At 37.9% G+C, this 15,381-nt stretch overlaps 1 protein-coding gene across 1 annotated transcript in view; it reads right to left on the minus strand.

Annotated features, from left to right (window-relative positions):
* Positions 1–15,381, minus strand: part of LOC126089129 (DNA-directed RNA polymerase III subunit RPC1) — a 217,641-nt gene that overhangs the window by 38,836 nt on the left and 163,424 nt on the right. Inside the window, exons 20-22 of the mRNA XM_049906890.1 lie at positions 11,425–11,542; positions 707–955; positions 436–583 (exon numbers count right to left, since the gene is read on the minus strand). Of these exons, the coding sequence (XP_049762847.1) occupies positions 436–583; positions 707–955; positions 11,425–11,542 (515 nt within the window). The remainder of the gene's footprint in view (positions 1–435; positions 584–706; positions 956–11,424; positions 11,543–15,381) is intronic.

Genomic DNA, 15,381 nt, shown 5'->3' on the forward strand with positions numbered 1-15,381 from the left:
GTTCACAACTTACTGCTTGTGAGTACATCAGTTGTTAGTTCAAGCTGCCATCATCGTTACTGCCCACAAGTCGCTTACACACCAGGAAGAAATCAGTCTCGGAACTTTATGAATGGACAATGCTGAGACAAGTTTAGATGCAGACAGAGTTGAATTTTGTATCACCATGCCATCTCCCAATTCTCTTGCGTCAACAAGAGAGTTTTCTTAATCTATTATAATACCAACTACCACAGTGAGAAATCTTGGAGATTAAAAAGAAATTTGTAGTTCTGAGAGGGGGGGAGGGGATAGGTGGGTGGGGGGTGGGGGGATTGGGAAACCTGCAACCCAGAGAAGTTGAAACCCCCCTCCCCCTCCTGGTTTGTCAATGGGAACATAAGCAATAATTTCTTTTTGTTGCTTCTCCTAATCTATGTTTAGTGAGAACATTACCTTTATGACAATTTTTGGAACATTCTCCTTCAGATGCTGAAGAGCATAATTTAAACTGGATCGTGATTTTCCGGGCTTCACAGTAATGATGGAATCACCGACAACTGTTACTAAACCTGGTTTAAGTTTTAATTTTGAAGTACAAATGCTGAAAGAGAGAAATATAGACAAGTAAGTCACATTCCTTTTACTTCTCTATGATCAGTAAACTAAACAAGAACAGTAAACTAAACAAGCTTCTCTGAAGTTGTCCTTGCAACACATGATTTACCTGTATCTTATTGATTCTGCATCAACTTCTAATTTCAGAAGTCTTATGCGATCGATATCTAATTTCACAAGAAGGAAACAATCATCAGGAAGATACATTTCTTCTATGTACTCTGAAACTTCCCCCAATGTTGTCTTTTCAATGCGACCCTTCACTCTTCGTGCAAATTCTGCATCATTATTTATTTCCAGGCATGCTGTGATGATTGGTGTGCTAATAGTTTTGCTGGCATTAATAATTTCTTTGATCCTAAAAATACATAAACCAATTAACATATTGCACAAACAGATGGTTTCAACATAATGTTTATCATGTGAGTGGAGTTGGAAAAAGGAGTGTATGTAAAAAATAAAAAGCACTTCCTGCAATATTTAATATTATTGTTTTAGTTGGACCACATTTACAGGTGTGTGTGTGTGTGTGTGTGTGTGTGTGTGTGTGTGTGTGTGTGTGTGCTGTTGTCTATTTTTGACAAAGGCCTTATTGGCCGAAGCTTATTGTGAGACGGTCTTTTTTCCTTTTTTTACCTATCCGCAACTCAGCATATCTCCTAAATGGTGAGTAGCAACTATCCTTTGGTACTGAACAAATATGGCTGTAAAAAGGTTTTTATACAAGCTAATAGGCATTTTACAGAAGAAAAGTCAGTGCTGAGCATAAATGATTCAAAAGAAGTGGATATACTGACAAGTTTTTTTCTTTACAATTATAACATATGTCATAACAGAGTTTATTCTGTCAGAAATATAGATAGGATTTCAAATACCACACAGCAGTTGCAACTTCCTTCACAATAAATATACTGGCATCAGTTACAGCTGAGTCATATATTTTTCTGTAACTTCTTAGAAACTTTTCATCTGCCTTGCACTTTCAAATTTATCTTAACTAAAAACTGTAAATTTTAGGGGTATAGAAACAACTCACTAAAGTGTAAGAGATGTTGAGTTATGAAAATGCACACCAATAAGACTGAAAACTTTGCTAGCTCCAACTCTAATGGGGTGACAGCCGACAGGTGGTGTCATGTGAAACGGGCAAGAGGAGGCATGCGGCAGGAGAAAGGCAGAAAATGGGTGGAAGGGAGGGAGGGAGAGACTGGAGAAGGTAGGCTGGTGGTTGGGAGTGAGAGTCAACAGGCACAGCTGTAATTTTTGCATGGCATTTTATGTGGATAAGACCAATAACCTGCTGTCCATTCAAATAACTGCTGCAAACTGCAGCCAAGAGCAGAGTGTCCACCCAATGGAGGAACATGCTACTGAGCACAACAGGCTCAAGTTTGATGGCTACTTCTCAGTCAGTGCCATCTGGATCATTCCACTCAACACCAGCTTCTCTGAAGTTGTCCTTGCAACACACACTTTGAGCACATAATCATTCCGGATTCATTCTCTGCTAGGCCTCTGCATCACACCACACTCTCTTCCCTGCAGTGTCCCCTTCCTCTGTTCTGTCACCCCTCCCCAATCCACTCCCTATATCACCAGATACAGCACCATCTCACTAGTGCCTGTCCATCACTACAAGGTAGCCGTACTGGTGGCCACAATAACTTGACGATTTCGCTAGTGCTGCCAGGAGCAGGGAAAATTGGCACTACTTGAAAGTTACTCATTTGTTTCTGAGTGCCCCTAGATGTCAAGGTGCCCCTAGATGCAAAATACACGCATCAAAAAAAATTTTGCATCATCTTGGTTCTGAGAGTTCCGGAACCTGTACAGAACACTGTTATAGAGATCAACATAAACGTCATTTCTGCCCTTTTTATTGCTCATGAAAACCACACATTGCATGTTGTACCACCATACAGTGAGACCTTCAGAGGTGGGGGTCCACATTGCTGTACACACCAGTACCTCTAATACCCAGTAGCAAGTCCTCTTGCATTGATGCATGCCTGTATTAGTCGTGGCATACTATCCACAAGTTCATAAAGACACTGTTGGGTCAGATTGTCCCACTCCTCAATGGTGATTTGGCATAGATTCCTCAGAGTGGCTGGTGGGTAAAGTCATCCATAAACAGCCCTTTTCAATCTATCCCAGGCATGTTCGGTAGGGTTCAAGTCTGGAGAACATGCTGGCCACTCTAGTCGAGAGATGTCATTATCCTGAAGGAAGCTATTCACAAAATGTGCACGATGGGGATGCAAATTGTCATCCATGAAGACGAATGCCTCGCCAATATGCTGCCGATATGGTTGCACTATCGGTCGGAGGATGGCATTCACGTATTTTACAGCTGTTATGGCACCTTCAATGACCACCAATGGCGTACATTGGCCCCACATAATACAACCCTAAAACGGCAAGGAACCTCCACCTTGCTGCACACTCTGGACAGTGTGTCTAAGGTGTTCAGCCTGACCGGGTTGCCTCCAAACATGTCTGCAACGACTGTCTGGTTGAAGGCATATGCAACACTTATCAGTGAAGAGAACGTGATGCCAATCCTGAGCAGTCCATTCGGCATGTTGTTTGGCCCATCTGTACCACACTGCATGGCATCATGATTGCAAAGATGGACCTCGCCAAGGACGTCAGCAGTGAAGTTGCGCCCCTCACGCAGCCAATTGCGTACAGTTTGAGATGTAACATGACGTCCAGTGGCTGCACAAAAAGCATTATTAAACATGGTGGTGTTGCTGTTAGGGTTCCTTCAACACATGGTCATCCACTGCAGTAGTAGCACTTGGGCGGCCGGAGCGAGGCATGTCATCGACAGTTCCAGTCTCTCTGTATCTCTTCCATGTCCAAACAAAATTGCTTTGGTTCACTCCGAGACGCCTGGATACTTCCCTTGTTGAGAGCCCTTCCTGGCACAAAGTAACAATGTGGACACAATCGAACTGTGGTATTGATTGTCTAGGCATGGTTGAACTACAGACAACATGAGCCATGTACCTCCTTCTTCGTGAAATGACTGGAAGTGATCGGCTGTCGGACTCCCTCCATCTAACAGGCACTGCTCAAGCATGGTTGTTTACATCTTTGAGCAAGTTTAGTGACATCTCTGAACAGTCAAAGGGACTGTGTCTGTGATACAATATCCACAATCAACATCTATCTTCAGGAGTTCTGGGAACTGGGGTGATGCAAAACTTATGAAAAGCTTGTGCCCACTAGCAAGTAACTTCTTTAAGTACTTCCTGAGGTGTTTGCAGTAGAACAAAAACTTACTCAAGTTTACTTCTTGAAGTCACTGGGGCAAGTTTACTTTAGGAACGTGCTGCAAGTACTTGTTGCAGAAGTGCAGTTATCCTTAAAAACCAGAGCAGCTGCCATTGTTGCTGAATTATTATTAAAGAATAAAAATCATGATGAGAAACGAAAATAAAAAAAAAAAATCAATAAATAAAAAATACCTAGAGGAGTTGTATTGATGTTACCAAGAAACACTATTCAATTTACTAAAATCTGAGGACTTCACTTATTAAAAACCTTGAGGATGTTTGTCGGACGTAAATTTCAAACATCGCTTGTCTACTGTAATATCATATATTTGCAAACAAGGAACTAAAATGCAGCACAGTATTTCAACAGGAGACTGTGTTGTAACTACTCTGATTTTTGCAAGCAGTATTTACTACTATTATGATAAATATTGTGTGTTTATGTTTGCACTAACATTAAAAAATCAGCTTAAGTTTAAAGACTTGTGTACTGCCATTCTACTTTCCCTTCTGAAGAAACAAATTGATTGTTAAATTTATTTCACACTTCCTTTACTGGCGGTGCAAATTATTTGTTTTTAAAGATTCCAATGGTATGTTTGTTTCAGTGCATCTGTCTTTGTGACATAACTTCTGTAAGTTTGAGAAAAACTTCCATGAAATGACAAATTCAGCAAGTACTTGCAGCAAGATGCAAGAACTAGAATGAATTTTCACTCTGCTGAGGAGTTCTGAAACCTCCTGACAAATTAAAACTGTTTGCTGGACTGGGACTCAAAACTGGGTATCATGTCTGGCACACAATTTTAATTTGTCAAGTAATTGCATTCAAGAAACTATCTCCACTATCTTGGGAACTTCTTGAAGTTGATGAAACTTGTGGATGTGGATGGGAGGAGGAGGGGGTTTGCAGATACGGTGGTTCCTAATATTCCAGCCAATTCTGTGATTGTATGGATACTGCACAATATCACAGCATCATGTTTGACAGAATGCTTAAGAAATATGATCTCAGCATTACAATGTTAGAGTTGTTGCAAGGCAAGCAAATAAACTGAAACAACTCAATGAAGAAGGCTGAACTGTTATCTCAAATAAAGGAAAACAAGCCAGCTGTGAAAGTGTACATTGGGGATAAATCACTGAGAGCAGAGATCACAAAGTAGTCTGTTTACTGCTCTACAAAGGTAGTTTAAATCTGATAAAACTGGCATGAGCCAAAATAAAATAATTTTAGGGAAAACAATGTTACTGGCGAAAGCATAAGGAAAGATTGCAGAACCTTGTTAATGCTGCTTTCCTTTCACTGCACTGCAGTGGCAAGGTTACCGCAGGAAAGTGCAGCAGCTGGAGCAAGAGTATTGGACACAAAATGGAATTGATGAAGTTACCATCAATACCATGTCCTCAAGCGACGACAACAATGAATCAAACATAGATGACAGTGGCCTTTAGTGAACTTCATTTTGACATTTTTTTCAGACAGTTAATTAAAACATTGTAAACATTACTGCTGCGCTGTGTTTAATAAATGCAAAGTGCAAACAGATCCTAAAAACCAGTTTTTGATGCTCTATTCATAGTGTCCTAAGTTCTACATTCATCTACTTTCATTTTTCATTATTTTCAATAAATAAATAATAAATAAGTTGTACATAAAACTCTGGAGCAGGAATATGTCAACACATTATGTGATTTCTAATCTGAGAGCAGTATCATTTACGCGAGCAATATTTCTGCAAGTGCCGTCCGATTTCATGTTAGACACAAAACACGGGTAGTGGTGCAAGCACTGCTACAGGCAGCTGACGCTGCCTTCCCCTCGCCACTCCTGTATCCTCGGCAGCCTTAATGAGGGGGCACAGCTGTTCCTGACAGCCACCGCGCTAATTGTCAGCTTAACATGGACAACAGTACAGGTGTGTGTGTGTGTGTGTGTGTGTGTGTGTGTGTGTGTTTAAACCGGACATGGCATAAAAATAGTGCTAGTACATCACCTGTGATCAGAAACATATGACAGAATAATAGAAGAAGCTACTATCTGACACCATTCAGCAACTTGTATGTCAGGTCCCTTAAAAATAGAATGAAGAATAGGCTTTAAAGTCTTGTCAATGATGAGAGAAATTAAGAGATGAAACACACTTACTATACTGAACAATACTGGTCAAGTCCTTTACAAAGGAACTATCCTGATACACATCTTATTAGATTTAAGGAAAACATTGAAAAGCTAAATGTGACTTGATGACAGAAGCATCTTGAATGTAATTGGTTATAGTAGGTGACTGTGATGAGTACATATAAATCTAAATGTTCTTTATGCATTTAAACAGTGCTTTTTATGAAGGCATGACAGTGTATGTGATGGAAAGATGTATGTTACATCTAGTGTTGAAATGCAAAAGTAATACAAAGCTCCCTGTAAGCCAGTAACACCAACAGGTACCAGGCGAAACAATATATCGGCGCTACACTAGATTTAATATTGTCAACATGACCATGAGTAGAGCTCTTTCACTATAACTGTTAAATAAATAATAAACTTGAAAGAGAAGAATAATCTGTAATGTGGAACTGTATTAAATAAGTATTAAGAGTGAAAATTATATCAAGAATACTTTGAAATGAAATAGAATGTAACAATCACTTACAAATCTTTGTTATGAATTTCTTGGGAAATGGATGAGTTTTTTAGGCTATGAACATTGTATATTGGAGCAGTACAGGGAAGACTGGATGTATTAACTACAGGTGAACAAATTTTCAATTAATAGGAAACAGACTGGAACGAGACTACTCACATGAATAACGCTGAATTAATAGGCAAGATCGCTAGTAGTGTTACTGAATATGAAGTTTGTTCACGTTCACTGCATTATGAGAGTAGAGTTGCAAATATTTTGGATTTAGCACAGTGTGTTTTCTTGTGTGTACAATTTTATTCAAGAAGTGGTTTGTGTTAGTGTTCTGCTATATGGTTTAAAAAACATAACATTAAATTCATTACAGAAAACACTATTAAGGTATTAGTACATATTTTGCTTTAAATGAGAGTGAAAGTTCTGAACAGTTTCTCCAGTAATACTACAATTTACAGAAATAATGGGGTTTTAGAGGCACACACGAGGTGCATGCTGTAATTTCAATGTCTTGTACTGAAGTAAATTTTTAATCATATCTATTCTGCAAAGTAATTACTGAAATAATCTCTGGTAAGAAAAGTATATGTTATCTAATGAGTGAATTGGTAAACTAGATTATGGTGGAAGTTGAACTACTTCCTGAAAGATATTAGCCAAAGAAATAATTTAAAAATGTTACAGAGACAAAAGATCATAGATGGCTCCCTATTGACAGGATCTTTGGGTTTGTGCCAGAGACACATATGGGCACTAACAGCCACTGTTATCACAGTGTGGAGGGTTCTACCATTTTTGTGTTACTTATGATGAGTGAGGAGGATGCAACCACAATGCAGTGTGGTCGCAGTTGCCTCAGACTGCAGTCATGTGTGAGAGTTAAGTTTGTGCGTGTGTGTGTGTGTGTGTGTGTGTGTGTGTGTGTGTGTGTTTTCTATTGTTGACTAAGACCTTACTGGCTGAAAGCTTTATTTGTGACAGTCGTTTTGTTGTACCTATCTGCGACTCAGCATCTCCGCAATATGGCGAGAGGCAATGCTCCTTTTCATAATATTGTTTCCTTAACCCATCTTCTATGAGAAGTGATAGGGCTAATAGTGTCTCGTATGTTTCTACATTTCTTCGGAATCCAAACTGATCTTCCACAAGGTCAGCTTCTACCAGTTTTTCCATTCATATGTACAGAACTAATGTTAGTATTTTGCAGCCATGACTTGTTAAACTGATAGTTTGGAAATTTTCACACCTGTCAGAATCTGCTTTCTTTGGAATTGGTATTATTATGTTCTCCTTGAAGTCTGAGAGTATTTCACTTGTCTCAAACATCTTGCTCACCAGATGGAAGAGTTTTGTCTTCCAACGCTATCAGTATTTCTAACGGAATGTTGTCTATTCCTGGGGGCCTTGATTCGACTTACATCTTTCAGTGCTCTGTCAAATTCTTCCCACAGTATCATATCTCCCATCTCATCTTCATATATGTCCTCTTCCATTTCCATAATACTGCCCTCAAGTACATCTCCCTTGTATAAACACTCTAATACTGCTTCCACCTTTCTGCTTTCTCTTCTTTGCTTAGGACTAGTTTTCCATCTGAGATCTTGATATTCATACAGGTAGTTCTCTGTAAGCAGCATCTATCTTACCCCTAGTAATATATGCTTGTACATCCTTTACACTCTCTGATCATGATGCACAGTTGGTTACGATAAATAGCCTTGCAGTACAGATTTTCCTCTTGGAAACCAGTTATAATAATTATTGACTTCAGGATAAATGTTTGCAAGAGATGAAATTTATAATTTACCAAACGCTGACATACAATTTCATCTGTTCCATAGTAAATTCATGTCATCATTTGAAAATAGCGTTCCTCATAAACTAAAGACAAGACATTAAAAAACCACATAAAAAGACATGGATAACTAAGGGGATTGACGAATCTTCCAGTATTTATTACTTTTCCACTTCTTTGGCACTGTCTTCTTCTCTCTAAGCACAAAAAGTGTGAATACGTCAGCATACCAAAATTTTTAAAGGTGCTGAGGATGGTAGAATAAACAAGCTGGCACTCTACTTTTCAGTCAGTTTTTTAAACTGTTTTGTGCTCTGACAGAAGCATTTTTCCATCGGTTCCCTTCTTTTGCCTGCTTCAGCAGGGCACGTAACTCATATGAAAACAAATGTATTAGTAAAATTTAGATAGTTGACTTATGTGAAACAGAAATAAACCTAAACTAATTTTACACTTGACACTGGATTTTATGTACAATAAAAAATTGCATGTGCTTCAGTACAACAACATGGGATTCTCAGATGATAACAGAGACAGTTTACTGCACATTTCTCTATACTACATCACTTTTATGAACTATATTTCCATCTCAAGTCAGATTTTACAACTGTATTTTGTGTGTAAAAGGAGGGTAACTTTGAACCTCTGTATCTTGGAAACAGATACAGACGTCATGAAAATTTTCGAGGTTCTTAAGAATCAGGATCTTAGGAGTATATCATAAACATTTCAGCCATTTGCTGTGCATACCCTTCTTGGAATCCTAGGCTGGGTTTTGATCCACAGGTGATGGCAAAAATACAGTAAAAAAACATTTTTTGTGAGGTTTTCTGAGGAACCGTCCACAAAACAATGGTGTCTCCATAAGTCACATCATGACCACCATAGACCGCATCAAATGCAAAAATAACCAACTCATTCGCTCCATTTTCCTAAGCAGGAAGAACTGCATAATACTCATACTTTGACCCTGTACTGTAGGATAGTGACAATAAGACAATCCTCCTGCTGAGTGTATAATTGGTCCCTAGTCCAAGGGCTATCAAAAACATTTTTTACCACCAATAGAACCCAAGGTATAAGCACTAGAAAATTCCATTTTTATGTGGGGCATTTTCGAACACATTAGGTACGAATGCTGTCGCATGCACACCGATATGTCACTGTTCAAACCCAGAGAAGGTGAGAGGAGAGAGATCAATAACTATTGAGCCATTTCACTACAGACATCATTTTCAAAATTTCTGCGAAGGTGATGCATTCTGGAATCCCAAATGAGCATCAATAATGTTCTCAGTAAATCACAGTGTGAATTTCAGAGTAGCTGCTCAACTGTTAATGCCACTTACACACACACTCACCAAATTTTACAAGCATTAAACAACAAAATAGTACAGATTGGAATTTGTGACCTATCTAAGGCCTTTGACTGTGTGAGACACAATATTCTCCTTGATAAACTGTATTTTTATGAACTGATGGTATTGTCAAACTATGGTTGTCATATATAACCAAAAGAATGAAGAAAGTTCTACTTAATAATGCAAACACTGTAAGATGGAGAGATGCTTCTCAACAGTCAGAAATCACTTATGGGATTCCACAAGGCTCAATCTGAGGTCCACTATTGTTTCTCAGATATTGCTCCTTATCATGCGAGACCTCATAAGTCACATTTTTACCATTTTGCATTACTGGTATCAAAAATTGGAGAAACACGGTCTGCATCATCCTAGCGATATCTCGTAAAACACAAATGAAAAGATTTGAGATAAATTCTGTTTCAAAGTGGTATCTTGTAAAACCGTATGTCATAAGGATTACTATTTAAAAGAAAAATTATTGTAAATTAAAACTATCTGTCCTATGGCATTAATTTAGTTTTACAGCTTCATATCTGTTAGTCTACAACAAATATTGCAAAAGTTGAAGTATGTAGAAGGTTTTTTCTCTCCCCTGAGATGATGGATTTCCGTACCTACAAGGTATCACTTGTTAAGGAGTGATATGTAAATGACATATATACAACAACTGGAATTATTTGTTCTGCAGATGGCACTACCATAATGAATCCAAACATACAAACAGCAACAGAAGAAATGGTAAATAATGTTCTTAAAACTGTCACTGACTCGTTTTCTGTCAATAGTCTCACTCTCAATTTTTAAGAGACACCATGTAAACAGTTCTGCACATTCACAGGTACTACCCCAATGACAAGAGTAACACATGGTGTGGAAATAACAAATAGGTTGGAAACTTCAGAATTTTTAGGGCTCATATTGATGAGAATTTAAATTGGAGAAAGTACATCTCGGAACTCTTACAACAACGTAGTTCAGCAACCTTGCATTTCAAATCATTGCATATCTTGGGAAGAGACAAATCAGAAGGTTGACATACTTTGCATATTATCATTCAATAACATCATATGGAATAATGGTTTTGGGTAACTCATCTTTAAGAAAGAAAGTCTTCATCACTCATAAACGTGCAGTAATACTAATATGTGATGCTTACTGATGGACATCCCATAGGAAACTATTTAGGAAGTTAGATATTTTGACTACTACTTCACAGATTTATTCCCTCATGAAGTTTGTTGTAATCATCCTCTGCAGCTCAAAACAAATAATGATATGCATAATTACAATGTAAGAAGAAACAATGACATTCACTACCGCACATTAAGACTCTCCTGAGCATAAAACAGAGTGCTAAATGTTGCAGCTAATATTTTTGATCAATTACCCAGTGATATAAAATGTCTGACAGGAAAAAAAAGAAAAAAAAGTTTCTACTTTTGTGTAGAAAAATTTATATTACAGTAATGTGTAAGGTGATGGTTTGCAATGCTGCTAACTGAGGGTTCGCAGGCAGAAGAATTGTGTGAAGCAAGGTCTTTACTGATATACTTACGCCACCAGAGTAAATCTTTGACAAGGGCAGTAACTAGTCCTTGTGAAACATCAAAAATAATCTTACAAATACCAGCACATCACATCAAGAAGCAATTACTAAAGACACAATACTTTCATGCAGACAGTCTGCCAGTTGCCCTCTTGTTTTTACAGGAATTTATATCAGAATTTCAATCTAAATTCACCTTGGTACTCCCTGAGTTATGTTCATCGATGCAACTCCAGCAAAATGAAATGTTTTTAGAGTCATCTGAGTACCAGGTTCACCTATACTCTGGGCAGACAATGCACCAACAGCAGTTCCTGCAAAGACATTCCATTTTTAAAAAACATGAAAAACATATGGAACAAAAAATGTAAATTCTATATTTTGGTGTTCTCTAAATGTTGATTATATTTCAGATGTGATTAAAAAAGCTGTAACACATATACTCAACACCTTCAGTGAAATAAAAATTTAATTTTGTTAACTATGACACACTGTCACAAAGTGTCCCAAATGCATGAAAATGTTGCATAGCGATCAACTACACTCTGAATGATCTTCATATTCTCTTAAGCTGAAGATAATAAGCTGCGTGATGAGTTGTCAACAACCGTGTACAAAATGAGAATCGGATCACTTTCAACCGTGGACGGTAAGAAAAATACACAGTAAAACTCATCCATAAATGTAAATTTAGTAGTATCTCCACATCTTTTAATTTAAAATATAACATATCATTAAGACTTAATTTACTACTATGTCAACAGCAATCACTGACATCATAGTATAAGCTCACAGTGGCACAAATCATTCTAAGTCCGTCGCCCTTAATGACACAATTCTGTTTGCATGATGCATAAAAAACCACACCATAATTTATGACTAACGTATGACAGTGTGGTTGCTTACATAGCAATGTACAATCAGAATGATGTCATTCGAAGTTACAAACGTAGAATAATTTCAACTGCCACGAACTGCTGCTATCCTCAATGCATGTATAGATAAGTCTAGATGCACACATTAAGCGGCTGAGTCAGCAATGGCAATGGGCCACACAGAATAGCACTTTGCAAAGACTGATGTAACTGATACATGCTCTATGGCAAATGTGTAGTGTAGTGTACAACACAAACCACAAACCAGAACTGGGATAGTTTGGGATGCATCACTATCTGTGAGGCAATTAAATTGTTTTAAAATACACACTCACTCTCTCTCTCTATCCCCCCACCCCCACCCCCCACCCCCCCCACCCCACTCTTCTCTTTATTTCTCAAAATGAAGTACACAGTACAGTCAACCATTAATGCAAATTTAGCAATATCTTCATATTCTTTAATCCAAATACATAGCAAATTATTAAGACTTAATTTACAACTATTCCTCCCTGATATGTTGTTGCTTAAATGGTTTTAAAGTTCTCTGAGACTGGGTGGTCATACTCTACTTCCACAGATGCATCTGTTGCTGTTGATAAACCAATAATGCAGCAGAGAATGATCACACAGTCTCAGACAATGTTAACTCTTGTAAGCAACATCTCAGGGAGGAAAGTTTTCCAAAGTGGTAAAACTGGAAGTGTTATTCTTATCTACATGAAAAATTGCAACAGTAATCCATCTTTACCACCATCAATATCAATATTCGCTAGCACAATGTCAAATTTCATGCCACGATCCACAGCAGGACCATGAACTAGTTGACAATAGAGAGCAACAGTGGTAGCAGCGTTATGCTTAAGTACATCATATAGTTTGTAGATGGTAGGAGGCCATTAATATACATGAAAAACACATCGATGTGCCATCTTAGTGCCTGACTCACATATGACAGTGTGGTTTCTTACATAGCAATGCCGAAACAAGTCATTACAGTGATGCGATTATTTTTTTATATCCATACTTATTTCTCAAATCAAAGTATTCACAGTACAATCAGCATGTAAGGTAAATTTAGTGATGTCTCCTTGTCCTTTAATCCAAATATATAATATATGTATCAATTGTGTGAGCCACTGCAACATACCCTTGTTTCTGGCTCATTGCTTGCTCCAACTCATGCCACTCTGCACACATTTAAATTTACTTGTATATGCTTCAGATAGCTGTAGTTTACAGTGGCAGGAATTATTCTAAGCCCATAAAGTTGAATCATGTTACCCTGTTTGCGTGTTGCTATATAAGCAACCACAGTGTCATATATGAGTCAATCATTAAGACACTGCCTCGACATGTTCATCATATGTATAAGTGTGTCCTACTATCTACAAACCATCATATGATGCAATTAAGTACAACATTGCTATCGGTGCTGCAATCACCAACTGTTTTGTGGTCCTGCTGCGTGTTGTACTGTGAAATATGACTTTCAGAACTGGGTTACCTTCAGATGTTCATACAGATAAGAATAACACTGCTGGCATTACTATTTAGAAAAATTTCCTCCCTGAGATGTTGTAACATACAAGATTTTAATGTTGTCTGTGACAGTATGGTCCCACTCTGCTTCCACAAGTGCATACAGTGCAGTTGATAAATAATTGTGTATTCATACTAGACATTGTAAATTACATCTTGATGATATGTTATGTGTTTGTAATACAGGACAAGGAGATATTGCTAATTTACGTAACTGGGTTACTGTACTGTATATACTTCATTTTGAGAAATAAAGATGAGTACGACAACAACAATGACAACAACAACAATAACAGAAACTTTTAACTACAATACAGGTAGTGATGCATTGCAAACTGTCTCAGTTACTGATCTTTGTTGTAAGCTGTTATATTTTACTGAACTTTCTCATGTTGAGAAGTGCAGTCTAGATCTTTGATTATTGGTTTATCTCTGGACATCTAACAAACAACTGATATAAAGACATTCTTCACTGACTGGTGGTTATGTGATGTTCTTAATCAATGTCCGCTGTCATGAATACACAATATTTCACACAGCATTTGGTGGTCCCGAGTTACTGAATCATGCACCAGAAAGACTGTATCACACTCCAGAGAAATTGGACCATGTATCTGTAAAATAAGGTGCTTCTTAGGTGAGTTTTTGTGTCAACTGGATCATGCAAAAACACTCATGACAACCACATAGCATAATCAATGACTACTATGACAAACATACAGAATTCTGCAAATAATGGTTACCGGCAAATGTTATCTTAAATCTGATACTTACGAAACATATGACCTTCTGGATGGACAGTCCCATATTATGGCTCTCACAACCTGAGCAGCAATTTGTCTTGGACCACATCATCTTAGACAAAACTAAATATAGTTATGTTGCGACTGATCTTAGCAAGCAAATAACCTACAAAAGTACAAGACATCTCAGCTTCATCATGAAGCACTTAAAAATACACTGATGAGCCAAAACATTATTACCACCCACTTAATAGCTTGTTTGTCCATCTCTGGAACACAATACATCATTGATTCAGTGATCTGACAGTTCTTTGGTAGGTTTGTGGAGATACATGACATTAGATGTCTACACACAGGTCATGTAATTTGTGTAAATAATGGGCCACGGATTTGTGTATTTGGTGACAGCATCTGATAGCAACCCATATGGGTTCCACAATTTAAATCGGGTGAATTTGATTGATGAGACATCAACATGAGTTCACTATAATGCTTGTCAAATCACTGTAGCATGGTATTGGCTCCCCGACACAGACAGTTATACTGCTGAGACTTGACCTCGCCATCAGGGAAGACATCAAGCATGAAGGGGTGCAGGTGGTTCACAGCTGCCAGCGTTTTTGATTACTACTATATGTCCCATGCAAGCACTGGAGAATGCCTCCCACAGCATAACACTGCTCCCACCACCCTGCATCAGTAATGTGCTGCACTTTTCGAGCCACCACATCATTGTCCTTTCAGTTTCACTGAAGGTGAATAGACATAGTTAAAACAATGTATCACTACAAACATAAAAACATCTACTATTCACAAAGTTGAGTAACTCTGTGTAGTAGCTGGGCACCAAATCATTAGTGAGACATGGAGAAAAATAATAAACATCACTGCAGATGTCATCAGAGAGGCAGCCAAGAATGAAGACACTGGTAGAATAACTAATTAAACATCTTAGTGGTAGCAGTGATAGAGCATCGCAGAAGCAAACAATTT

This window comes from Schistocerca cancellata, chromosome 1 (genome assembly GCF_023864275.1).
Source record: "Schistocerca cancellata isolate TAMUIC-IGC-003103 chromosome 1, iqSchCanc2.1, whole genome shotgun sequence".
NCBI classification, from domain to species: domain Eukaryota; kingdom Metazoa; phylum Arthropoda; class Insecta; order Orthoptera; family Acrididae; genus Schistocerca; species Schistocerca cancellata.